We start from the raw sequence: 27911 nt of genomic DNA, 5'->3' as shown, positions 1-27911 counted from the left end.
TCTGGTTGTGACAGCCACTTAGGGAGTGAATCAACCGGTGGAAAATCTGTCTCCTATCCTCTAACTTTCCAATAAAAATAAAATAAATGTAAAAGAAAAAAATGAACCAATGACTGTATTGGATACTTGCATCATAGGCCATTCACCCACTTTACCACAGCACGAGCCCCATTTGTTAAGTATATGTTAAGTTTCAGTATGGGGGGCCGGCACAGAAAGCTGATCCAACCGCTTTTGGCACTGGTGTCCTGTATGGGCGTTGATTCCTGTACTGGCTGATCCACTCCTGTTTACGGCCTGGGAAAGCATCAGAGGATGGCCTGAGTTCTTGGGAGCCTGCACCCACATGTCAGAGACTCCGGAGAAGCTCCTGGCTCCCAGCTTTGGATTAGTTCAGCTCTGGCCATTTCAGCCATTTGGTTGAATGAACCAGTAGATGGAAGACCGTCCCTCAGTATACTTAGCCTTCGAAATAAAAATAAATAAATATTTTTTTTTAAAGGAGTAGAATAATAAATGTTAAGCCGTGATCTGGCCTTGAAGAAAATGATTTATACTCAACTACTTGTCTCTTAATAATTTTTTAATTATTCTTGCCAATACACCAAACATAAGGAGTGGTAGTAAGGCAGGGAAGGAGTAGATACCAAGTAGACTGTATTTCTGTTTTGTTGATGATTTGAATAAAATACTCCATCAATTAATAAAAATGTTTAGATTTCTATTATGTATTGAGAGCTGAGACTTGAAATATTGCTTCTATTGTATGTAATATATAGATACCTAAATTTAAAGCATTTAATACAATATGAAGTTATATATTTGGATGATCAAAAAAGGAGCTCATGCAGCATTTTCTGTGATCATTTACCTGCAATTGTGATTTTACTTAGTAGCTTCAATTTAGAAATGTGATGGAAACAAAAGTTCTTTGGAATATTTCCCAACAGAAAGATTCCCCAGGGTTGATCTTGTGTAGCAGTAGTAGCTCCCACCTGGGATTCCCACCTTCCGTCTCGCATTGACTAGTTGATCTTTAAAAACAAGTTTCACCAGTTTGTTTCAACTAATATTTAGCTTGAAAAGCTTTCCTCAACCTTTACTTAACAGAAAATATTTTTCCCTGCTTGAGTTATAAGTCTGTCAGTGAGAGGCAGAGCAAACGGAAAGACAGCTTCCTCCACCACCTGCTTGTTTAGTCCATGTGGAGGGGACTGGGCCTGGCTGTGACCAGGAGCTCTAAGTTCAGTTTTTCAATCCAGGTTTCCTTAATTTATAATTATTATTTCTCCAGTAATCTGAGAAGCTATTTTCAGTTCTTTACTCATACAAAAGTCTCTAAAGCTTCTAGTCTGCCTCCTCTGTCGTACCTTCAGCTTTTTGCCTTTTTCTTTCATTTGAGCAAGTAAATCTGCCTTCGGTTAGTCTTCTCTTGACTTAGGGTACTAAGTCTCAGTATTATTTGCTTTCAAGTGTTGTCATGCATGTAGCCACTGCAATTTTTTTTGTGCTGTGTGTATGCCTATGTTGCCTTCTTAAATTATTCAGAACAGTAACTGTTGTGTGTAACTTTATTTGTAAGACCCAGAATTGATTCTATAGTTTGCCCTTGTTGTTAACTCTATTTTTTAAAGACTTGGTAGAGGAGTGCTCTTGCAAATAGCTTATTATTGAAGGGTTGTCTGCCAGCAAACGAAAGTAAGTAGTTCTCTGTATTGTTTGATGCCTCCTACCCAGTGACTCAAGAAGCATGGGAGAAGGGCTCCGTCTTTGCACACTCATTTCCTCTTTCTGTTTCATTTTCTTGATGACTCGTGTCACACGTGAATGTGATGTGCTTGGAGAGGCAGCCATGGTGCTGGGGTGCCTTGACTTCTTCGTGTTCCTGACCTTTGGCTGTTGCTGAGAGCACCTCAGTCCCATAGCTACTCTTTACTTAATAGGCAAGTCACATGATTTTTTTCCACACCCAGATTATTTCTATTTGATTTTTGCAGATGTTTCAGCAGTATCCAAGGATGGCATATCCTCCTCTACATGGCCCGATGAGATTTCCCCCATCTTTGTCTGAAACAAACAAGTAAGGCTATGAGATTACTAAAATCTTGTAGAAGAAATACACTAATTAACAATATCTGAAATTTGAATGGATTGAAATGTAAGGTTAAAGTTTTCTGTGCTCAAAGTACAATTGCCATTAACAAATAATTGTCTTAATTTTTGGAGCAAAAAGTCTTTATTCTTTAACAAATGTACATTAACAGAAATCCTGACATTATAGCCCTGAAGTTGATAGCACTTGTTATTTTTGTTCCATAATGTTACTGATTTTTTTAAAGTAATGTTAGGTTTGACTATCCTCTTGGTTGATCACTTTGCTTAGTTCTTTTAATTACTACTCGTAACACACATTTTTAACCTTTGAAAACTTGTGCTCAAAAATCCCTGTGAGCGTTTTAAATATTTAATTAATTACAAATTATGCATTGTCTCATTTGCTCATATTAATTTCTTCCTAAATTATATCAGTCAAAAGCATTTTGTGTCGTTGGTATGCTAAATTGAAATGAGCTAAATTGCAATATTGTGTTATTCTCCTAATTTAGTATCGTTAAAATGTTGTGTGTTTGTGTTGCATGTGACCTTCATTCATTAGAGGCCTTCGAGGCAGAGGCCCACCTCCCTCCTGGGCCTCTGAGCCTGAGCGCCCGTCCATCCTTAGTGCGTCAGAACTGAAGGAGCTTGATAAGTTTGATAACCTGGATGCTGAAGCGGACGAAGGCTGGGCAGGTAAGAACTGAAATGTGTTAAGCACTTTAAATTACTAGATGCTTTTTAAACAATCACCTGAATTTTGCTTACTTTAATAGGTGCTCAGATGGAAGTAGATTATACAGAACAGCTGAATTTCAGCGATGATGATGAACAAGGAAGTAGTAGTCCTAAGGAGAACAGCAGGTATGTTGGGGTGATCATGAATTGTCGCTGTAACATTAGCTCTATTCAGAAAGGCTGTGTTTATAGACATTTATTCCTTATTTATAGAATTCATTTCTACATGCTACAGGAAATTTTACTGAGTAGAAGGGTGATTATACAGTACAGCTAATGAAGGAATTAAGGTTTGATGTTAAGAAAGTGTATGATTTTAAAAAGATACTTGTGTGCTTTGCATTTAAATTGTAGACATTTGAGAGCCAGTGTGTCCAGTGGTTATTTGCTTGATCTGATGATGCAAATTGGCAAATTATTCCTTTTCTTTCTGTCTTTTTTGTTTTTTTAAAGCTGAGTGTGCAGCCTTAGGGCCTTGGGAAATGGGAGTTTTATCTCTTTCTTACAGAAAACAAGGACATTGCAGTCAGGAATATATGCTTTATATATCGTACAAGTTGGTCTTTGAAAGAGGAGTTCACGGGCATGTATTGGTATATATTCTTGGCCATGGCATTATTATACACAATGGGAATTTGTGAAAGCCTACAATTTGTTCTGCCTATTTAGGAAAAATTTTTAAATAATTTAAAAAATAAGGCGGGGAAAGATTTGCTGGTCCCCCCCCCCCACCAGATTTTACAGAAGCCAAAACTGGGCTAAAGCCAGGAGCCTAGAACTTTTCCTTGTCACAAGGATTTAAATACTGGAGCAATCACTCCATCTTTTGCTACCTCCCAGGCACTTTAGCAGGAAGAACTGCTAATATTATAAGCAGAGCTGTGACTTGGTCAGAGACACTCGCCTAGGGAATTCAGGCATTCAAATGTTGGCCTGATGAGCTGTACCCCAACACCTACTCCTTACTGCGGTTTTTGAAAGTACTGTAGTTTGATGTAAATTTTTTTATTAAATTAGAGTAAATTAGATATTATATTATCTAATATTAGTTGTATTTTGCTGAAATATTTTATTCAGAATGTCATCAATTAAAATTGAAATTTTCACTAAATCAAAGTAAATTAGATGAGCTGTTTTATATTAGTTGCATTTTTATGAGGTATTTTATACTGAAGAAAATAAAAGCATTATATGCTTTTGCTAGATTGTATGTCGAAATATGTCCAGTTTGCAATTCACTGTATAAGGCCTTCACAATAAAATAGACAAGACCGTTGTAGGCAACTAAGAAGTCAAATTAGTGTCACTGAGCCATAATCACATTTTAATTGTTGATGCAACTTTCCCCTTGTCTAAAACCCTAATTTTTACTCAGAATACATTTACTTTTGAATTCCTCTGTGCCTTGATTTTCAGTGAAGAGCAAGGGCCGAAATCCTCAGAAAACACTGAAAATCGTAAAGAAGCAGATGAAGGTTGCAGCCCTAAACCGTCTCAGGCAGCTGCCCAGTTGCCAGCCACGAAGGGTTCCTATGGAAAAGCACCTCCCTCTAATCAGGTCTGTTGGGCTTGGAAGTTGTTGGCCATATGGATGCTGTAGAGGAATTGTGGTTTAAATCGTTGGTGGTTGATGTGTTGGAAGGGAATTGAAGGTGTAAAATGTTATTCTATCTTTGTATCCCCACAAAGATAGATATCCTAAATCCATATTTAGGATATCTAAATATGGCAGGGTCATTTTAAAAAGCATTGTGTATGAAGGCAAACATGGATAAAGTTGGCTGACAGGTACACTTGATCTCAGTTGTCAGTTGGTAAAGGGGAGTAAGAGCTGCATTACAGAGAGTAAAAAAGGGTTGCCTAGACCAGAACTTGGCACCTGTTAAGCAGTCATGGTATAATCACCAAAGAGGGGAGGAACACAGGTGGAGAGCTGTCTCCTAAGGAAATTGAAAGAATCCAACTTATCTTAGGCTCTTTAAGAGAAAAAGATATTTAGCAAGCATCCCTGGCAATACTGTGTGGTAAGTGGTGTGATAAGAGTGCACATAATGAGTTCTTAGAAAAAAGATTTAGTATTTGAACTAATTCTTTTTTTTCTTGAGATTTATTTGTTTCTGTTTGGAAGGCAGAGTTAGAGAAGAGAGACAGAGATCTTCCATCCACCCCACATGGCCTGAAGTAAGCTGTCCTTAAGCCAGGAGCTTTTTTTAGGTCTCCCACAAGGGTATAAGGAACCATGCACTTAGGCTGGCCTCCACCATTTCCCAGTTCATTAGCGGGGAGATGCATCAAACGTAGAACTGGGACTTGAACTAATACCCATAAGGGCTGCTGGCACTAGGCAGAGGCTTACCTTGGGTACACCACTCTTTGAGCTCCATGAAATAAGAAACAGAAATTAGCAGGGGGAATAAAGCTCTCAGTACTGGAAATGTATGTAGAGAATGAGAAAGACTAAAGAGATACATAGAGCAGGTCTTGATATCCTGCCATAATATTGGTGTGATTAGCCAGTATTCCATTAAAACCAGTTACATTTCTTACATTTTAAACTCGACATTAGAAAAAAATTCTAAAAAAAAGATTTTGTTTATACAAAAAAAAATCAGAGGTTCACATAAATTTGCTGGGTCATAATTCCTCCAGCAGAGTTCCATTGTTTACTACATTCATCTGGTTTTTTTCTTTTGTTGGAGGTGGGAGTGTCCTTCTTTGTTGTAGCTGTTGTTTGTTTAGTTTTTTAAGAATTATTTTATTTGTATTAGAAAGTCACATTTACAGACAGGAGAGACAGGAAGATTTTCTGTCCATCGATTTCACTCCTTAGTAACTGCAATAGCCAGAGCTGAGCCAATCAGGAGCTCCCTCCAGGTCTCCCAAGTGGGGCCAGGGTCCCAAGACTCATCCATCCTCTGCCGCTTTCCCAGACCACAGGCAAGGAGTTGAATGGAAAGTGGAGCAGCTGGCACTGGCAGCTCCAGTGGGCTCCTGGCGGTCGCAAGGCAAGAATGTAGTCTCTAAGCCATCTCACCAGTTGCTCATTTATGATTCTAACCTTAGTGAAATGATAGTGATTCTATAGAAAGTAATTTTGCACTGAATGACTTTTTATTAAAAAGCATAAAGAAAGAGATGGGCTTATGCTTAGCAGTACTGAACTCTGGTTTCATTGAGACAACATTAACACACGTTACGCATAGATATAGTTGCCTGTCTTTGTTTTCTTAATTGATTACTTTTGGCAATCCTTCTTGATAGGAGCGTGGACTATCTTCACATCTACCACCACCTCCAAAGTTGCTTGCACAGCAGGTAAACCTTAGCTGTATGCTACTTTATGGGATATATGTTTTGAGTTCTTGTTTTGGTATAATGGTGCTGCATTTTTTAAAATTTTTATGATGTAGTTCGCTTTTGTTTTCTCTATCATTTCTGTCTTCATACTCGACTGATACCCATGTTCACAGTTTGACTTAGGAAATAATCACGTAAATTATGACTGTGTCTCACAGCCCATATTCTCTTTCCTCTTCACCTTGCTGCCAGGGACAATTTTTTGCTTGTTTCTTGAATTTCATCCTCCAGTTCTTACCATAATGTTGCCTCAATTTTTTTAAGATTAAAAAACATGTTATTTTTATTGGAAAAAGCAGAGTTAGAGAGGAAAGAGAAAGTTTTTCCATCCACTGGATTCCCTGAATAGCTACCATGTCTGAAGCCGGTGCTGTCCAGAGCCAGGAGCCAGGAGCCAGGAGCTTCCCCTGTGTCTCCAGTGTGGGTGCAAGGACTTGAGTTACCTGCCGTTGCTTTCCCGGGTCATTAGCAAGCAGCTGGAGCAGAAGTGGATCAGCTGACACTTAGAACTAGCATCCATATGCCATAGATGGAGGGTTGGCTTGCCATGCCACTGTGCCAGTCCCATTGTGTTACCTCATGTTTTAAGGAATAAAAGCAGGACATCTCCCCTCATCCCGTTTTATTCTACTCACACCTGGCTTTCAGGATTAGGATGCTGGCATCCAAATGGCTGCCTAATCACAATGCTAAATGCCTACCCCTGTTTCTCGTAGGTCTCAACTTTTTCATTCCATCTCTCTACGTCCTCTTTATCATCATGCACATGTTACTGCAATTTTTTCGTTGTTTTTACTTTTATGCTTTCCTCTGGCAAAAATGTTTTCTATGATGCATTTATGTCAAGTTCTGTGCCAGTACCAAAACCACATTCGTCACTAGCATCTCTGCCCATTTCTCTCCTCTTAACTGCTTATGGCTCTGCAGATCACTTCTGCCTAGAAGTTTAAGTCTTTAGAAGATTCAAAAGTCTTGAATTTGAAAGGAAAAAATGGTCATTTGGACTTTTAGTAGCATCTCCAGCAAAATGAAGATATGTGTTACAGAAAAAAATTCCTAGGACACGTAATGAAGTATTATATATATTTTTTTAAAACAATCAACAGGTGCATCAGTTGTCCAAACCCATCAGACCATGTATTTAAAATATGTATCACATTTTATGTAAATTATACTTCTGTGAAATTAATGTAGTGACTTTTATTAAAAATATTTACTGTGTAGTTTAATACTTGCAGGTAGGCTTTCAGAAAATGGGGATTGGGCTTTTCTGCTTGTGGCCTGATCTTTAAATCAGAGAACTCAGTAGCAGTAGAGAATTCATTTGTTAGTAAATGAACTTTGCATTCATTTTGTTAATACTTAGGTCATTGTTTTCAACTTTAGGATTATTTTATTTTAATTTACTTGTTTTTGTTTGAGGGGGAAGTTGAGTCTTAAGTTGGCTGTTTCACTTCCCAAATGTCTAAAGCATCAAGGACTGGGCCAGGCTGAAGCTCAAATTCCAGAACTCAACCCAGGTCTCCCCAGTGGGTGGCGGAAGTTCATTCGTGGAACTGTCATCTGCTGCCTCTCTGGGTGTGCATTTGCAGGAATCTGAATCAGAAGTGAAGTATTGGGGACTTGAAGGAGATGGCTTTGTTAAGAGATAGCAGCTGCTTGATTGCTCTGTCACACACCTCTCATGCTATGTTATGTAAGGATTCTGTCTTGTAGTCATAAATAGTTGTTAAAATTTTGCTTTTTCCTACTTTTAAGTACTTCATGCTCTTTTTTCCATTCTGCAGTTTTTTTTTCTCTTATACACTTGAGGTGTTTATTTGTATATATTTTTTCCTTTTTTTAAAATTAATTACATTGCATTATATGATACATTTTTTTATGCACTGGGATTCCCCCCGCCCCTCCCCAAACCCTCCCCCCACGGCGGATTGCTCCACCTTGTTGCATTTCCATAGTTCAAATTCAGTTGACATTCTTTCATTGGAGGTATTTACCAAGCATAAAGTTCAGCATCTTATTGTCCTGATAAGTTCAATGGTTTCTTGGTGAGACCATCTCTGGTCTGAAGGTAGAGCCAGCAGAGTATCATCCCAATCAAGTAAAAGCCCCAACATAATATTTCCAACCATTTACGACATTATGGCATTAATTGACATGGTATTGATTAACCAATATGTTAATAGGAAAATGCAGGTTCTCAACCACAACCTGTGACTTCTTCATAGACATTTCAATTTTGGTTTACATTCAACTGTGTTCTATACACCTTAAAATGGCTTAGATTGCTATTCAGCTGTCTCATGCCTATTTTAATTTTAGTCTTTAGCAGTTTATAGCATTGAAGCATGATTTCGCTGAACCTGGCTGTTTTTCGGGTGGTCTAACTCTAATTCTAACAGGATATATGTCAACAATTTAGGTGAGCATGTTTAGGAGGGGTGTGCAGAGAAATCTTCCATACCCCAGTGAGGAGTAACCAATCTTTGTGTCCCACCCAGTGAGGTATAAGTCCATTCTGCAGTTTTTTTAAGGTTTTCTTTTAGAAAATGTATTTGTCTCGAAAGGAGAGAAAATAAAAGTCTCACATCCACTGGACTGGAAATGGAGCAGCCAAGAAGTGAATTGACATCCTATGTGATGCTGGCATAGCAGTCGGGCTTAGCACTCGGCACCATATTGCCAACCCCCCTTGGCAGCAATTCTGAACTGTAATCAATGGTTTATAACTCCTTGATTCTGGGCTGTATTTTTCTAAGATAGAACTGTGTGTACAGGCTGATTTCTAGGAATGTTCCGTGGGATCCATTCGCTAGTCCTGCTTGCATGTCACTTGCTGCATTGGCTTTCAGTCTTCCCTGTTGTTGCTGCTTGGTCTTTCCAGGGTTTCTATACTATAAGTTTGGGGATTTACGCTTTTCTACATTACAGATTTCTTCTCTGTCAACTGTTATAGAATGTTCCTATCTCGTATTGTTCTGTAAATTCCCTTTGTCTCAGAATTCAGATTTGGAGATTTACTGTTGTGCTTTTAATTGTTTTCAGCGTACTGAGTCATCAGCATGGTCTGGCGCAATTAATGGTATATGTTTGATGAATCCTAGATGGCCTGATGAAGTCTTTTGATCTTATGAACCATCTAGATTTCATATTTTCCTTTTGTTAGAGTGTGTTCCTTTTGATGTGTATGTTTTACCAGCACTGGTAAAAAACATTCCTCATTTTTTCCTCTCTCATGCTTGTGACACCTGGTGTTTGTTGGAAATAGAGTTCTCATACCCATGTGATGACTTATGTGTTTCAGCATCCCCCTCCAGATAGGCAGGCAGTACCTGGAAGACCAGGCCCTTTTCCCCCTAAGCAGCAAGTGCCTGATGAGGGTGAAATCTGGAAGCAAAGGCGAAGACAACAGTCAGAAATTTCCGCTGCAGTGGAACGTGCGCGGAAACGGCGTGAAGAGGAAGAACGACGGATGGAGGAGCAGAGGAAGGCAGCGTGTGCGGAGAAGCTGAAACGCCTGGATGAGAAGCGTGCCATCGTGGAAAAACAACCACCTCCTGAGGAACTTAGGGAAAGGGAGCGAGAGAAAGAGCTTGAAAGAGAACAAGAACAAGAGCGAGAGAAAGAGAGAGAAAAGGAGAGGCAGCAGGAAAAAGAGAGAGAGCTGGAGAAGGAGCAGGAAAAGCAAAAAGAAACGGAGAAGGAAAGAAAACAAGAGAAAGAGAAAGAACTAGAATGGCGAAGAGAAAAGGAAAAAGACCTAGAGAAAATGAAAGAACAGGAAAAGAAATGTGAATTGGAGAAGGAAAAAGAGAAAGTAGAGGAAAAAACAGAGCTCAAAGAGTCTACAATAGAGCCTGTGGTAGAAAAACAAGAAAATGAAAACATCTGTAATAAAGGTATAGTCAGCTTACTCATTTTCCTATCAGCTGGACGGTTTCATTCCTAGTTGTGCTTTTGGTTCTTGTATGTAGTAGTTGCATTGCAAGGATGGAGTAGAGCCGTGTTTTGTACTATATCCTTTGCTGTGTTGCTCAGTTTACCAGATGAACTGCAATTCTGGTTTGTCTGCAGAATTGAATTAGCCTCATGGTGATGCGTACTGATTTTTTTTTTTAAGATTTATTTTATTTTTAGTGGAAAGGTGGATATACAGAGGAGGAGAGACAGAGAGGAAGATATTCTGTCTGCTGGTTCATTCCCCAAGCGGCTGCAAAGGCTGGAGCTGAGCCAGTCCGAAACCAGGAGCCAGGAGCTAGCTCTTCCAGGTCTCCCACGCGAGTGCAGGGTCCCAAGGCTTTGGGCCATCCTCAACTGCTTTCCCAGGCCACAAGCAGGGAGCTGGATAGGAAGCGGGGCCACCGGGATTAGAACCGGTGCCCATAAAGGATCCCTGCGTGTGTAAGGCGAGGACTTTAACCACAACCACTATGCTATCGCGCTGGGCCTAATGTATTGGTTTTTAACCTGCTCCTACCCACCCCCCCCCCACTTTTTTTTCTCATTTACACTCATACATTATTAATACTTCTAAAACAACTAGAGTGGAGTTTATTGAAAATGCAGGGTTGAAAACAAATACATAAATAATTTTTTTAAAAAAGAAAGAAAATGTAGGGTTGCCATAATTAATTTCTTGTGACCTCTTTGAAATCTGTCATTTTTTTCCCCCACCTGTTTAAATGCACAAGCTTCGCTTGGTGGTGCACTATAGCAACTAGAGTAATTGTATTCTTTGTTTAGAGATATTTTTCTCAATTTGATGTATGTTTTCATACTTCCTCATAGCAAGTTAAATTGTCGTGAAGTTTCTGTGTGTTCTCTGAGTGGCCCTCGGGCCCGACAGTTCAGAGGGACACCAGCGGGGCACCTGCGACCACAGCAGAGCGTCACTACTGCCGCAGGTCCTGAAGCAGTTGGACCCCTGCCTCCCATGTGGCAGACCTGGACGATGTGCCTCGCTCCTACTGGCTCTGGAGTGACGGCGATGTCGGCACAATGCTGGAATGAATAACTCCTTGATAAACAGCTAAAATTTAATATCTGAAAAAAATAAAAAGTGAATGCAGTTTCCCAGTATCTAGGAAAGGAGCTAGTGAATGAAGCTGTGTCTGTTTTAAATTAAAGAAGTAAAAAAAATTTACAGAGAGTACTACAACTAACTAGAGAAGATCTTCCATTCATTCTGGATACTGGTGCTTGTAAATTGACAATAACTTGGTGGGTTTTTTTTGAAAAAGTAAGGTTGATCTGCAGGATTACTGTCAACTTGACATTAATACTTAGCTATATAATGTTTTTGTTTGATTTAATGAGGTAGGATCCACTTATATATTGGGTCAATGTTCTATAAATCATTTATTGAGGGAATTTATGTGGATATTGATCTTTCATGCATTATTATTTACCCAAACTTTTATTTTCTTTTTATTTGAGCAGTTTAATTTTAGCTTAATTTGTTATTGATATACCAGATTTATTTTCTAAGTATTACAGCTGCATTGCTCATATTTCTCATCCAGTATCTTACTTTTCACCATTTTATGTGGTTGAGCTGCAGAGTGACGCAGATAGGCACAGAAACCACGCCCCGCTGGTGGCCCAGCCCCAGCGCTTCCGCAGGCGTCTTGGCGTGGCTGCTCCGGAGTGAGCTGCTGAGACAGCTTCAGTATGTCTGCTGGTGTCGCAGATGGGCTTCACCCATTGTGACAACGCCAGCCCCCCACAGGGCTCTTAATAGTAAGCATAATGTGGGCAAGAAGAAATTGTAATTTATGATTGTTTATAACATTTTTATATCTGCAAAATAAAAATCCTTTCAAAATTTATTTTTACTTTATACTTTTAATTTATACTTGTAGTATGCTGGCTTTGTAACCGGAACATGACATGCTCTTGAATAAACACTTCTGTGGTTCGTGTTTGATTTTTCTGTTGCTGTATCATACCTGGTACCTTTTTAGAATAGTAGTGATATGTCTGAAGATGACTAATATTCACTCTGTCATCTTTAGACTTCAGTAAACTCAGAAATTTTTTAAAATCGTAGACTCTTGCTCCAGTGGATAAATGAATTTGCTTTATTTTTAAGTAACTTTACTTTTAGTGTTTAGTGTATTTTTATTTCTGAGTAATTTATTTTTAAGTAATTTTAGGACTTTTTATACAGGTAAACTAGAGCAAATACAGAATATATGTTATCTCATGAATGGATGCCAGTAGTAGAATATAAAACAATGTTTTGTGGAGGCTTTTTTCCTCTAAAGTTTTATTGTACTTCATCCTGCATGCCAGGGTGGGCGCCATTGTCTTTCATTCCCTTTTCTTTGGACAGAGGAGGAGCCGTTACTCAGTAAACAAAGCAGCAGTCGCAGTGAGAAGGAGCCGGCGCCAGCGGCTCAGGAGGCAGAAGCAGAATCAGGCTCCCAGCCTCGGCCGGCAGTGCTGCCTGGCCATTTCAAGCAGTTTCAGAAATCTTTGCCACCACGATTTCAGCGACAGCAGGTAAAAAATAAAAACATCTGTCAGCTGCATGTGATTGAAAGGTTCATTAATCAGCTGTCTGAGAAATTAGACATAAAACCTAAAATACATAAACCTATGGAATTTCCCTTCAAATTCATTTTCTGTCAGTAAGTGTTTGTTTTTAATATTACTAAGTGGTTGTTTCTGTTTATCACATGAAACTAAGATGGGGAAATGTGAAATCTTTTCCAGGAGCAGATGAAGCAGCAGCAGTGGCAGCAGCAGCAGCAGCAGCAGCAGCAGCAGCAAGGCGTCCTCCCACAAACCGTTTCTTCGCAGCCCTCCAGTGGCGCCGTCCCTCCTCCAGCACACAGGCCTCTTTATCAGGCCATGCAGCCTCACCCTCAACATTTGGCATCTATGGGTTTTGATCCAAGGTGGCTCATGATGCAGTCCTATATGGATCCCCGAATGATGTCTGGAAGACCTGCAATGGATATTGCACCCATTCATCCTGGTCCGTTAACTTCTGTCTTAAAACGCTTTCAGCAGTCTGGCAAAATCAGGGTTTGTTGTTTCCTCCCATTGGTTGTAAATTCTAAAACCAAACAGTTTTATTCACACTGAAATGCCAGATATTTGTAACAACTGGCAAATTAAAAATTCTAGTTATTTTCTGTTTTATAATTTAAAAATTTTGAGATGAATATCATTCACAATTTCAATATTCATAGGATTATTTTGTTCTTTAAAGTACTACAGTTTTGAAATTTATATACACCTCCCTATTCATTTTTTCCATCGTTTGCCAGCCTAACCTATACATTTCTTTGTAAAGTAGTAAGCAAACAACTGGATTAACAATCGTTTATAAAGCGCATAAAGATAAATCCAGATAATCCATTATCAAAATGATACAGATCAAGAATTCTAATTTTTTCATTTATTTGATGACACAGGTAGAGGTCTTCATCTGCTGATTTACTCCTGGAGTTGCCACAGCACTCCAGGGCTAAGTAGGGCCAGTTAGGAGCCCAGAACTTAGTCTGCCTCTGCGGGTGGTAGGGACCCAGGTGCCTAACTGTCACCTATTGCTGCTTCTCAGGATGAGCATTAGTGGAAAACTGGAATTGGAAACAGAACCAGGACTCTAACCCAGCTAGCTTACCATTGAGGGCACCTTGATTTTTTTTTTTTTAAGTTTATGCTGATATTTTCAAATTTAAATAGCATACTTGAAAACAGATTTACAAAAACAAGAGTAGACAGAAAAATCTTTTGCCCGCTGGTTCACTTTCCAAGTGGCCACAGAAGCCAAAGCTGATCTGATCCAAAGAGAGGAGCCAGGAGCTTCTTCCAGATCTCCCCTGCAGGTGCAGGATCCCAAGGCTTTGGGCTATCCTCTACTGCTTTCACAGAGAGCTGAATGGGAAGTCAAGCACCCAGGACACGAACCAGTGCCCATATGGGATCACAGTGCATGTAAGGCAAGGGTTAGCCACTGAGCCATTACACCTGGCCTGAATAAATGTTAAATTTTTTCTTAACTACTTACTATTTAATTCTGCAGATTTTACATTAACATGCTTGGGGGTACAGCTCTTATCTGAGTCTTATGGATGTAGTAGTTGTTGTTTAATGTAAAATATACGGAACTCTTAGGGTTTTATCCTAATCTTGCCCGAAATCTTAACAGTTATGAGACCTTAAAGAATTTCCACCAATTTTTTTGTTAAATTAGTTTCATTGTATACCTGATATGATTTAGTTTCATTTTTTATTATTATCACTTTTTTCTGAACTTTTGTTACAGGAATGATTCCTCCAAAGCCATTAATGAGAAGAGACCAGATGGAAGGCTCAGCCAACAATTCTGAATCATTTGAGCACATGGCTAGGTCTCCAAGAGATCACGCCACTTCCCTTTCTGAGCCTCGTGTGATGTGGGGGTCTGAGCCGTATCCGCAGGCTGAGCCTCCGCAGGGAAGCCCGCCCACGGCAGCAGGGGAGTCTGAGAGTGGAAGGTAACTACTGTTGAGGCACCCCTGAAGAACATTCCCGGTAGTACTGAGCCGTTAACCTCATTTCCTTTTACTTAATATAATTCATCTTTGGGCGTATTTTTCCCTAGCATTTTTATATTGATTAAGGCATTTGGTACTGTGAGTCTGTCTGCTAAATTATATGCTGGAATAAAACATTTGATGTTAAAAATGGCAAGCAGTTCTTTACTTTAGATAGGATGTAAAAATGTAAATGTGTAATTCTGCTAAAATGTTGAGATTATCAGTGTTTCATCAGAAATTTGTAAGACAAAAATAGGCACTAATTTAAAAAGTAACTTCAGAGTGGCAAGCAATTGGTTTGGCTTCGTAAAATCTATAGCCATATATTTGCAACTCCTACCCTTGCACAGTATATAAATCATGGTAATGATTAGAAACTATTTTTAGTTGATTAAGACAAATAAAGCTACTCTAGTGTACCCTGTGGTGGTGTCTAATCCCTCTGTTTTAAAAATTTCAATCAGTATAGGTCTAAAGATTCTTTAAGAAATGAACTTACATTTCCAATCATGCAAAATAAACTGCATTATTTATGCTTGTAAGTGTACAATGCAATATTGTTTAAGAGCGATGAAGATCTTTATTAATTCATTTTTGTGTAACTGAAAAATTTATTCCAGTGAAATAGCACTTCCTCTGTTTCCCCTACCTGTGTCCACTAGAAACCATGGTTCTGCTTTGATTGATATGATTTCTGTATACAAAAGCTTCATGTAAGTGGCATCACATCTTACCTGTCCCGGCTGGCTTAGCAGTTTGCCTGTGTGGTAGAGTATAGCAGGATGTCCTTCTCTCTTCTGTTCCTCATGAGTATTGCATTTTACGTATATGTCACATTTTCCTTATCCATTGTGGTATTGATGGACATTTAGTGTGTTGTTATTTCACAGCTATTATAAGTGATGAACCTTTCCTTTTCATAATCCTAGGCCTGAAGCTACACAAGACCAGGAACAGATCACTGCTGTTTACCCTGGAGAGCACAGTCACTCAGAGTCTCATCCAAAAGCGGATGTTGTCGGAGAGTCAAATGAAACAGAAACACAGAAGTCTTTAAGCAGATCTGTGGAAGACATTAGACTTCATCATACTGATGCAAGTGATCAGTCTGTGGATCCGAAGACTTTATCCACTCCTCCAGAAGATCGGGTTTCAGCTGTAGAAAGTCAGCCCACCCGGAAACGAAGTGTTTCCCATGGATCTAACCATACTCAGAAGCCAGAAGAGCAAAGAAGTGAGCCGTCTGTAAGCATTCCTAAAGCAAGTATCAGATGTATTGATTCAAAAGAACCAGCAGAAAGGCCAGAGGATAAACCAAGGAAGGAGGGCTTCATTCGCTCTTCTGAAGGACCAAAACCTGAAAAACTATATAAATCTAAATCAGAAACTCGTTGGGGTCCCAGGCCTAATTCCAGTAGAAGGGAAGAAGGCACTGATAGGCCAGTAAGAAGATCGGGCCCCATTAAAAAACCTGTACTTAGGGACATGAAAGAAGAGCGAGAGCTAAGGAAGGAGAAAGAAGGAGAAAAGGTGGAAAAGGGCCTTGAAAAAGTGATAAAAGTGGAAAAGACAGAAAAAAAGGACCTTCCTCCTCCACTCCCACCAGCACCAGTTCAACCACAGTCAGTTACACCCCCGACTCAACCAGAACCTGAAAAATGTTCTTCCACTGAAATTTCAGCTTCGACTCAGAAAGCATCCCAAGACATCGAGAAACCTTTGGAGCCTGTGAGCAGTGTTCAAGTAGAGCCTGCAGTTAAAACTGTGAACCAACAAAATGCAGCACCAGTAGTCCGAGAAGAAAAGCAGCCTGAGAAAATCGTCAGCAAAGAGGCTGTTGTAGAGAGACCTCGACCAGATTCAAGACCTGTAGTTAGAAAAGAATCAGCTCTGCCACCCAGGACATACTGGAAAGAAGCTCGAGAGAGAGACTGGTTTCCAGACCAAGGGTACAGAGGTAGAGGCCGAGGTGAATATTACTCCCGAGGTCGAAGCTATCGAGGCTCCTATGGTGGACGTGGCAGGGGTGGCCGAGGACACACTCGGGATTATCCTCCATATAGAGACAGTAAGCCAAGAACAGAGCATGTGCCCTCAGGGCCTCTGAGACCACGAGAGGAAAGTGAAACACGGAGTGAGAGCTCTGATTTTGAAATTGTCCCCAAAAGAAGACGTCAGCGGGGTTCAGAGACTGACACAGACAGTGAGGTTCATGAAAGTGCAAGCGACAAGGATAGTTTGAGCAAAGGTAAACTTCCTAAAAGAGAGGAGAGGTCTGAAAACAAAAAACCTATAAAGCCTCCTCAGTCCTCTTTCAAGCCAGAAAGTAATGTCCGTTTAGATAATAGGCTGCCAGAGAAGCCTTGTGTGAGAGAAGATGATAAATCTAAACCAAGCTTCCTTCCTAAAGGGGAGCCTACAAGGCGTGGCAGAGGAGGAACTTTCAGACGTGGTGGACGGGATCCTGGAGCTCGTCCGTCACGCCCTTCTACCTTACGCAGACCTGCTTATCGGGACAATCAGTGGAACCCCAGACAAGCAGAAGCTCCTAAACCAGAAGATGGAGAACAGCCAAGAAGACATGAACAGTTTATTCCTATTCCAGCTGATAAACGACCTCCAAAGTTTGACCGAAAGTTTGACCCTGCTAGAGAGAGGCCCCGCAGGCAGCGTCCTACCCGACCACCAAGGCAAGATAAGCCTCCTCGCTTTAGAAGACTAAGAGAGAAGGAGGCTGCTTCAAAGACAAATGACAGATCAGTGTCCACAAGTGGAACAGTTAGTAATGCGGTTCTAGAACCAGTAAATACTACTGGAGATACTTCTGGAACTAAGACACCAGACTTATCTAACCAGAATTCTTCAGATCAAGCAAATGAAGAATGGGAAACAGCTTCTGAAAGCAGTGATTTCAATGAGAGGCGAGAGAGAGATGAAAAAAAAAATGCTGATTTGATTGCACAAGCCATTGTAAAAGCAGGAGATAATGGTTTGCCTCCAAAGAGAGAGATAGCCAAGAGGAGTTTCTCTAGTCAGAGGCCTGGAGTAGATCGCCAGAATCGACGTGGCAACAGTGGTCCACCCAAATCGGGAAGAAATTTCTCTGGTCCTAGGAATGAAAAAAGAAGTGGCCCACCATCAAAAAGTGGGAAGAAAGGGTAAGCACTGTTGTATCTGTTTATTTATTTATAATTTAGTTATTTGATAGAGTTACGAAGCAAGAGAGAAACAAAGATTTTCCATATGCTGGTTCACTTCCCAGGTGACTGCAAAAGCCAAGGCTGAGCCAGGCTCATCCAAGTTTCCCACTGTGTTCCCAGGTACTTCAGTAGGGAGCTGGATTTTAAGTGGAGGGGCTTAGACTCAAACCAGTGCTCAGGAGATGCTGGTGTTGCAGGAGGCAGCTTAAGCTGCTGCACCATGGGTCTGCTCCATGATTACTGTGCTTTAAGATCTCCCAAAGTGCCTACAACAGCCAGAACTGGGCCAGACTGAAGCCAGTAAACAGAAACTCCTTCTGGATCTCCTCTGTGGATGCCAACAACCAAAGTATTTGGACTATAATCCGCTGTCTCGGGTACACTAGCAGAAATCTGGATAGAAAATAGGAATAGCCAAGACTTCTCAATCAAGCATAGGATGCAGGTGTCCCAGGTGGCATCCTCACTCACTGTATCACAGTGCCTGTCCTGAGTACTTCGTGTTCAATAGAGGAGCTGAAAACAGACTTCTTGATTTGAATGAGCCGGTCTAGATAAGCATACCAACACTTAGTTTTTCTATGTTGTCAAAGCATAATTGTGCTTGCTAAAGAAAGGTTAATGTATCTTGGGAGTCTTTAGTTGCCAAGTTAGTTTTTTCCAGAAAGATCTTCTGGAAAATTCATGGCTTTATGAAAATCTGCACCCAGGACTGTGTCCTTTGTTATTTAAAGTACTGTTTCTTTATACTTATTTATCATAGGCCAATAGACAACAGCTTGAGTCTTCTGGCAGTAGTTAGAATTTTAGAATTTAGTTGCTGGGACTAGCCCTAGGGAGTTAATTTACATTTCTGGGGAGCTCAGCTTTAGGAATTCACTGAGGCTTATTGGTTGGTATTAAAATTTAGGACTTTAAAATCCAGTGTTACTCCATCTTACATTGAGCTTTAGAAATCTGCTGGTGGGAGTTTTGTTTTGTTTTGTTTTGTTTTGTTTGAGAAGGTGTAGTAGTAATGTAAGCTTCGAATGTAGTAGTAATGTAAGCTTTTTTCATAGACCATTTGATGACCAGTCTGCAAGCAGTGCAGGTGTTGATTCTGTCAATGGCGGCTCTTCACACCACCAGGAAGGAACAGTTAATGGGACAGGACAAAAGAATTCCAAAGAGTCTACTGGAAAAAAAAGAGAAGATCCCAAACCAGGTCCCAAAAAACCAAAAGAGAAAGTAGATGCCCTGTCACAGTTTGATCTCAACAATTATGCAAGTATGTCTTAATGTTCTTTTCACTGCATTTAAGTAGTTGCTATAAATAAGTCATCTGGAAAGGAGACATTCAAACTGGAACTACAAGCTGACTATGAAACACCAAATTAAAATAGCACTCACTTTTCACACAGCCATGAGTGCTTCATAAAAGTTGTATTCAGGGAAACCAAAAAGTAGAAAACCAAGTGAACATGCTTGATCATACCTCTGCAGATTTCTATGTCTTTGAAAAGAAAATAGAAGAAAATGTTAAACTCTGTGATTATGATGGAGAAAAAGTAATAGCATGGGATGGAGTGTCACTATGGGTAGATAATCTCAGAAAGCCATGAGATGATAATGTCGAATGTGCAGTATAACGTAGTAATACTAATGTGAATGAAACTGAGTGGTAGTACTAACTTGCCTAGAGAGTAGTGGGAAAGTTAGGGTAAATATTGGTAATTCCACTTTTGGAGAAGTAAATGAGGTTTTCTTTCACGTAGTTAATGTTTATTTTACATAATGAATTCTGATTTGGCATCTTTGAAAAACATAAGGAAATACATATGTGTAGTGTGGATGTAGCAGTGTGGATGTCCAACACCAGGGGCAGGGATTTGTTTGTCCTGAACATTATTTCTAGACCATGACAACAGGACTGCCTAAAATATTGTGAGAAATGCAAGGTAGGTTATACCCCAAACCTCTTACACATTTCTATTGTCAATTGGAAAAAGAAATTTTTTTTTCACAAACACAGGTGTTGTTATAATTGATGATCATCCAGAAGTAACAGTTGTTGAAGACCCCCAGTCAAATCTGAATGATGATGGTTTTACTGAAGTAGTATCCAAAAAGCAACAGAAACGTTTACAGGATGAGGAACGGAGGAAGAAAGAAGAACAAGTTATACAGGTTAAAAGTTTATTTCAATTTACTGCTACTTATGTAAGTTGTTGCCCAAAGTACATGAGCAGATTTCAAGGTTTCCATCTGCTGTGAAATCATAGCTGCACTTCCTTTCAGGAATTAAAATAATTTTCATTTTTACACCTCTTAAAGTCTTTTGACCACAATTTAATTAAATTTTAAGTGAGATATTTTTGCTGTGACTTTGCATTCAAGCGAGACCATCTATGCTTTAACAGTTATTTGTCAGACTTGTTTGTTCCAAGATAGATTGAGTTAATTGTGTATCTCCCTGTCCCATGATCTGATAGGTGGTGGATTTTGGATTCTGTTGTAATTTACTCATTTCAATGCCCAAGATAAAATGTTGAATTTAGTTGAATAACTCTTGAAACCAGATTTTTTTTTCTTGAACTTGCCCATGTATTTGAAAAATCAGGATTACAGTGAGAAAGAGAGAGAGAGATCCCTGTGTACTAGTTCACTCCCCAGATGGCTGCTGCAGCTGGGAGCTTCATGCAGGTCCCCAAGGTAGGGCTCATTTGGGCCTCCTACTTTTTTCTCAGACCATTAGCAAGAAATTGGGTTAGAAGTGGAATAATTAGGACACAAAATCAGTGCCCAAATCAGGTGCCGGCCTAACAGACTTTACCCGTTCTACCCCAGCTCTGGGGCCTTCTGTATGTTTTTGTTAGGACAATAAAATAGTAGTTCCTGTGCAAAGTATATAATTCATACTCCAAGAATTAATGTTTCTGTGATTTAATATGAGTCAAATGGAGACAATATAATGCTTATTTTTTACATATACATATATAAAGAGACTTTTGTCAGTTCAGTTTTTTTACTGCGAAATAGATAAAACTATGGGTTTGTCTGTTGAGTACGTGTTACAGGTCTGTCTTTCTCTATTAGTCTTGGCCTCTCATGGTTTAAAAATCTCTTTGATAGCCTTGACATTTTCTCTTGATGAAAACAAAATTGGTAAAGGAAGAAAATTAGCTGTAGGTAGTTTTATTAGAAATTATATTCATGAGTCTTTGTTTCAGGTGCACTATCTTAAAAACAGTTCCATTATTTTAAGGTCTGGAACAAAAAGAATGCAAATGAAAAAGGAAGAAGTCAGACTTCTAAGCTTCCTCCAAGATTTGCCAAAAAGCAAGTAGCCGGGACTCAACAAGTACCATCTCCAGCCTCAGCTCCAGTCCCAGCCCCAACTGTGGTTCCCACACCTGTGTCACCTGCAGCTCCAACTCCGGCCTCAACTTCAGCTCCAGTTTTAACCTCAACATCATCTCCAGTTCCAGCCTCAGTTTCCGTTCCAGCCTCTACTTCAGCCACAGCCACAGCCACAGCCACAGCCACAGTCTCTTCTTCAACTCCGGCCTCAGTGTCAGCCCCAGCTCCAACCACTGTAGTTGCCTCTACTTCAGCTCCGGCTCCTATCCCTATTCTTACCTCTGCCTCAGTTCCCATCCTTGCTTCAGCCCTAGCACCAACTTCAGCTTCAACTACCCTCTCAACCCCGCCTCTACCAGCCATCACAACTCCTGCACCTGTCTCTGTACCGACTGCCTCAGTCTCACTTACCCCAGCCTCGTCCTCCGCCCAAGCCTCCACTACTCCAGCCCAGACTCAGACACAGACCCACAGACCAACCCAGAATCCAGTGCAAACAACACAGTCTTCAAAACAGCCACCACCTTCGCTTAGGCTGCCTTCAGCTCAGACACCTAATGGCACGGATCATGTCAACCCCGGAAAATCCATCCAGACTGCACAATCACATGGCGCCCTTGCAGCTGAATTATGGGATAATAAGGTAGCCCCACCTGCTGTCCTGAATGACATCTCTAAGAAATGTAAGTGTGCATCAAAGAAGTAAGGGTGGAAAATGTCATGGGAATTCAGAGGTTTGCTTCCGTTGTATATGTTCAGTAAGGTTTTTTTTCTAGCTGTCTCATTTTTCTCAGTAGAAAACAGTGAATAGTTCTCCTTTTTTAATGACCTACCTTTTATTTTGGCATCTAAGAAGCTATTGTTAGGGTACTGTAAAAAGTCACTGTTTTGTTATCTGACACTATTAGCATTAAATTTTGTTGATCACTTGTTCTATGGCTTCTTTTCAGTAGGTCCCATTAGCCCACCACAGCCACCTTCAGTCAGTGCATGGAATAAACCCCTAACATCATTTGGATCAACTTCATCAGAGGTATGAATAGACTTAACAATAGCATTATTGGGGTTAATAGGACTGATATTCCTTGAAAAAGGTCTTTGTAAGGAAGGCCATTGAGATGGATTGCAAAACCTATGTCAGAAGATTCTACTCCTACACATCTGGGTAAAAGCCTGAATACATTTCTAAGCAATTTCCCAATAGGCCTTTGCGTTTTATAAGCTACTGCTCACATTTTAACACTATTAAGGTTAAATATTTGTTTTCATTTTATCCTCATGAAAAAAATCTTGTAATACAGAACATAATACAGTTACTATTTCCTGAACTTTTGTGCTTCCAACTTTTTGTGTTTCCAACTCGGAATGAAAATGTTTACAGGTTTTTTTTTTTATGATAAATCCATCATTCAGGGAGGCAGCCTTAATTAAGCATTTGCATTGTAACAGGTGGAACTATAAATGAACTCCTAATGAGCTCCCATTGTAGTTAAGGAAGGGCAAGGAGGTTATAGCGTACTCTGTTTAAGGGTGACCGGTACTGAAGAGAAAAAAAACCAAACAATATCCCAGAGAATGCAGTGAGAGTTTAAAGTGAAATATTGAACAGCCTGCTTAGCTGACATTTGAATTAAAGATTTCATTGAGATGGGAAGCATGTTATTTCAGCGTCTGTTCCGTGGATTAAACAGCTGTTTGTCGTGCTGGCATACCACCTTTTGAAAAGACAAGGACTGGGCCAGTATCATGGAACAGTGAGTTTAGCACTGGTTCGGGTGCTAGGTGCTCCACTTTTGATTTGGTTTTTTGCCAGTGGGTAGTGTGGAAGATGGCCAGTGCTGGGAGCTCTGTGCCCACATAAGAGATCCAGGGAGCGTTTTGGGCTCCATACTTCAGGCTTGCTATTTCAGCCATTTGGAAATAAGATCTCTCCCTCCCTGTCTTGTCATTCTGCCTTTCAAATAAATGAGCTATACCAAGGGGAAATTTCCTGGTACAGAGAACAAGAAATAAAAAAGGTATGAGACAAAGCCATTCCTGATACATTAGAAAATTTTAGGGAAGCCATGTGGCTGGAATGAAGTAGAATTGATGGGAGTATTTTACGTGACATTTCAGTGTTCTGTTAAGAGACTTGGCAAATGGGGAGAGATGGTCAAGGGCAGAAGTTATGTTGTCCTTAAGCTGATCAAATGATTGAGTTTGGAGGATGTCATTAGAGGTCATGAGAAATGGTTTATAGGTATTTGAAGATCAAGCTTGACAAGAGTTTTATTGATGAGTTAGAAACTGGGATGAGAAGAATGAATTGAAAGTTCCAAAGCATCTGAAGGGAGAAAAAGCCATTCAATAAAATGCCAGTCAATTGTATGTGGAGCTTTAAATACCAAAATTTAGGAAAGAAAATAAGGGAGTTAGGGGTACCCTGGAGTTAAGGTTTTCATTTACACTATAGATGGAAATGTTAAGTGTATGAATCTGGAGGAAAGAAGAAACAGTGAAGTTTGTGGGTATGAATTTGAAAGTGATTTAGTGTATAGATGTTCAAGTATTTGGATAAAATTGTCAAACATGGGGGAACTATGGAAGTGGTTAGAAAAGAGAATCATCCCCCTTCACCTCAGATACATAAATAGTATAATAAAAATATATATTTAAAAAAAAAAGAAAAGAGAATCAAAAATTAAGCCTTGGGCTGTCCAACTCAGGAATGTAAAAAGCCAAAGATTTTTGCTTTCTCCAGAGGTGGAGATGCTGAACAATTTGTGTTACTAAAAGCCAAGTGAAAAGTAAATTTAGTTTAAAAAAAAAAAAAAAAAAAACCGCCTGGGTATTTCAAATGTGCCTGTAGAACAGATAACATGCCTCTGCGTTAAGACCTGTCATTAGCAATGTGGATGTTATTAAAAACAGTTGCAGCATTGGTGGAGCAGTACGTACAAAAGTCCAGTTAGCGTGAGTTTAAGAGAAAACTGAGGAAAAGGTGAGAGTATAGTCAGTATGCTACATAATAATCAAGTCAGAATGTCAATGGTAGATCATTTGTGCAACTGTTGTCCCACTATATTACAGTGTCCAGCAATATCATAAACACTTCCAAGTTTTATTTGACAGGCGGAGTTGCACAGTTGTCTTCTTCCCACTGGTTCGTTCTCCAAATGGCCACAGTGGCTGGAGATGGGCCAATCCAGAGCTAAGAGCTCCTTGTGGTCTCCCTTGTGGGTCCTGGGCCTAGTAATTGGGCCATCTTCCACAGCTTTTAGGCACATGAGCTGAGACAGTACTGGCAGTGGAGCAGCCAGAACCTGTGGGATGGGTGCTTCACTTGCTGCAGCACAGCACGGACCCAGGCTCAGTGTTTCAGAACCCCAGTGTACTCATTGTCCTTTTGCATGTTGCTTTTGGCATTGCGATTACTCATAAACAGCATAATTTATATGCACATTTCAGTATTTTTCTGGCTAATATATGCAAAGGACAGAGTGAGAAATTGTGTTTTTTTTATCTTTTTTCCTCAACTGCTAGCATCTATTTACAGACATTGTACAAGTATGTAGTAAAGAATGTTAAGTTTGCAGTTGTATACGGATATTTGCATTCACCTTCATGAGATCATTTTTCTTAATGCTGAAATTTTAGATTAGAAAATTTTGACATTTGACCAGATGTAAACAGACCTCTGATGAAATGTTTTAACTTTTCAGATGTTACAGGCTTTCAGAGTTAACAGTCATTACTACATCAATTTGCTCTTTTAACAGTAACTACATTTATATTAGTTAGAGAAAAATAATTACTTTTCTAAAACTAAATTATCGAAGTGACAGAGTACGGGAGCACTTGCTATTCACTTGGTTCATTTCCCCCAACACCTTTTCCTGAGTGTAGAATTCCATTACTGAATAAAGCTAATTAACAATTTTTGTTGTGGCATGTTATCATATTTGCTTATTAGCATGTGAATGTTTATTTAAAAATCAGGAACCAGGGGTTTTGGCACAGTGGGTTAAGGAGCTGTCAGTGGGAATGCCCACATCCCACGTTAGAATGGCAGGTTGAACCCCAGGGTTCCAATCCACCTTCCTGCTGATGTGCCTGAGAAGCAGCACAGCCCAAGTGCCTGAACCTGTGCTGCCCACATGGGCTGATTAGGACAGACTTCTTGGCTCCTGGCATTGGCATGGTCCAGCTTTGGCTGTTGTAAGCATTTGATATCTCTGCCCCCTCTCATTTTGCTTTTCAGATAAATCTTAAATCTGAATTGCATGCCTTACTTACACTGTTGCCAATCTTAAGCTGATGCTTACTGTGTATACAGTATGTTTGACACACCAAGTTCAGGGATACCAGCAAAAGGATATGAATTGATGACTTAAACCAAAGGTACTCGCAATTTACTGTATATTCTGGGCCTTTCTCTGTGGTCCTAAAGCATTCCATCTCTTTATTGTGATAGTTTATAATCTTTATTTGAATTTCCACTACTTTATTTTCTATACCACCTAGAGTACAAGTTGCCTATCACAGAGAAGGTGGCTCAAGAGATAGTTCTTTTTCAAAGCTGCTGATAAGTTGGTAACACTGATATAGCTTATCTTTTTCTTCCATTTACTTTAAAAACTATTTTTATTTGAAAGGTTTAAACAGAGAAAGGGAGAGAGAGAGATCTTCTATCTGCTGGTTCACTCCCCAAATGGCTGCAATGGCCAGAGCTGAGCTGATTCAAAGCTGGGAGCCAGGAGCTTCATTCAGGCCTCCCACATGAGTTAAGGGTTCCCAAGACATGGGCCACCCACTACTACTTTCCCAGGCTATAAGCAGAGAGGTGGATTGGGAGTGAGGCAGCTGGAGCACAAACTGGAGCCTATATGGGATGTCGTCTCTTCTATATGGAAAATTAACCTGAGCCATCACGCCAGCCCCTTTTAGTTTTGTTTTAAATCATGCAACAATCTGAGTACAGGACTTGCCCATAATCTTATTGTACCTTTTTTTTTTTTTTAAGATTTATTTTTCTTTAAAGGCAGAGTTACAGAGAGGAGAGACACAAAGATCTTCCATCCTCTGATTCACTCCCCAAATGACCATAATAGCCAGGGCTGGGCCAGTCCACAACCAGGAGTCAGGAACATCCTCCCGGTTTCCCATGTGATTGCCCATCCTCTACTACCTTCACAGGCCATTAGCAGTTAGCTGGGTCGGAAGTGGAACTACTTAGGTTTGAACTGTAGCCTGAATGAGATGTTAAGTGTTAGCATGGGACACCACAACACCAGCCCCTACCGTTTGTTTTTTTTTTAAAGATTTATTTATTTTATTCCAAAGTCGGATATACAGAGAGGAGGAGAGACAGAGAGGAAGATCTTCTATCCGATGATTCACTCCCAAGTGAGCTGCAACGGCTGGTGCTGCGCCGATCCGAAGCAGGGAACTTGGAACCTCCCCCGGGTCTCCCACGCGGGTGCAGGTTCCCAAAACTTTGGGCCGTCCTCCACTGCTTTCCCAGGCCACAAGCAGGGAGCTGGATGGGAAGTGGAGCTGCTGGGATTAGAACCGGCGCCCATATGGGATCCCGGTGCGTTCAAGGCGAGGACTTTAGCCGCTAGGCCACGCCGCCAGGCCCTACCATTTGTTTTTTAACACAAATGAAATGTAGTTAATGGAAGGTTCTCCTAAAACGTTATCATGTTTCAGTTAATATGTAAATTGCTCTAAACCTCTTCCATTCTACCATATAAAATTCAGTGAAATCCAAACTCTATTTGATAGCAAGTTTGTAAATACTATTTTCCAAGGGAACAAAAAGTCGAGAGAGTGGAGTTGAAATTGGAATTGACACAATCCAGTTTGGAGCTCCAGCTTCAAATGGGAATGAAAATGAAATTGTTCCTGTGCTTTCGGAAAAATCTGAAAAAGTACCTGAACCAAAAGAACAACGACAGAAGCAGCCGCGGGCAGGACCTATTAAAGCCCAGAAGGTAAATATCATTCACAGGCGAAACAGAATTTCCACGACGCTGTTAACACATACGGCTGACAAGTAGCATTTTAAAATTGGTGTGTAATGAGATGTGCTTGTGATACATTTGTTTCGTGATCATTTGACTTCAGCTTCCAGATTTGAGTCCTGTAGAAAACAAAGAACATAAACCTGGTCCTATTGGAAAGGAGCGTTCCTTAAAAAATAGAAAAGTAAAAGATGCCCAACAGGTGGAGCCAGAAGGACAGGAGAAGCCTAACTCTGCCACCATCAGAAGCACAGATCCTTCCACAAACAAGGAAAGCAAAGCCGTCCCAGAAATGTCTGCTGATATAGGGACCATGATCTCTGTGTCATCTGCAGAATACAGCGCCAATGCAAAGGTGAGCAGCGTCGGGGAGTTGGCTCCGTTGATACGCTTGCATGTAACGTGAGTGGCAGCAGCATCAAAATGTTTTTTCCTTTTTCCTGTGGCTTATTTCATGATATACTTGTGTGATGTAAAATTCAAATGTTTGTATTGGATTTGGGGTTTTTTGTGTTTTGTTTGTTTTTAAGAATATTTCTGAATTATTTGAGTAGCTTAAAGTAACATGTCTATGTAAGATCGGCTTTGTAGCCCTTCCTTGAACTGATGTTGTGTATTTTATTAGTAGACTTGTGATGCACTGT

The 27911-nt window shown here is 40.1% G+C and overlaps 1 protein-coding gene across 10 annotated transcripts in view; it reads left to right on the top strand.

The window, feature by feature from the left end:
- Nucleotides 1–27911, top strand: part of PRRC2C (proline rich coiled-coil 2C) — an 80018-nt gene that overhangs the window by 31273 nt on the left and 20834 nt on the right. For 8 of the 10 annotated variants that reach the window (XM_058660665.1, XM_058660662.1, XM_058660660.1 and 5 more), the window contains exons 7-22: nucleotides 1998–2080; nucleotides 2657–2790; nucleotides 2871–2958; nucleotides 4249–4390; nucleotides 6094–6147; nucleotides 9494–10088; nucleotides 12524–12693; nucleotides 12907–13171; nucleotides 14468–14678; nucleotides 15650–17878; nucleotides 18979–19187; nucleotides 19932–20086; nucleotides 21165–21942; nucleotides 22210–22292; nucleotides 27055–27237; nucleotides 27371–27622. In XM_058660665.1, coding sequence (XP_058516648.1) covers nucleotides 1998–2080; nucleotides 2657–2790; nucleotides 2871–2958; nucleotides 4249–4390; nucleotides 6094–6147; nucleotides 9494–10088; nucleotides 12524–12693; nucleotides 12907–13171; nucleotides 14468–14678; nucleotides 15650–17878; nucleotides 18979–19187; nucleotides 19932–20086; nucleotides 21165–21942; nucleotides 22210–22292; nucleotides 27055–27237; nucleotides 27371–27622 — 5631 coding nt within the window. The remainder of the gene's footprint in view (nucleotides 1–1997; nucleotides 2081–2656; nucleotides 2791–2870; nucleotides 2959–4248; nucleotides 4391–6093; nucleotides 6148–9493; nucleotides 10089–12523; nucleotides 12694–12906; nucleotides 13172–14467; nucleotides 14679–15649; nucleotides 17879–18978; nucleotides 19188–19931; nucleotides 20087–21164; nucleotides 21943–22209; nucleotides 22293–27054; nucleotides 27238–27370; nucleotides 27623–27911) is intronic. The other 2 variants (XM_058660664.1, XM_058660661.1) reach the window with 2 other exon arrangements.

This window comes from Ochotona princeps, chromosome 2, assembly GCF_030435755.1.
Source record: "Ochotona princeps isolate mOchPri1 chromosome 2, mOchPri1.hap1, whole genome shotgun sequence".
NCBI classification, from domain to species: Eukaryota; Metazoa; Chordata; class Mammalia; order Lagomorpha; family Ochotonidae; genus Ochotona; species Ochotona princeps.
Note: the sequence above shows the minus strand (reverse complement) of the source record. Positions and strands in the feature narration are given on the sequence as shown.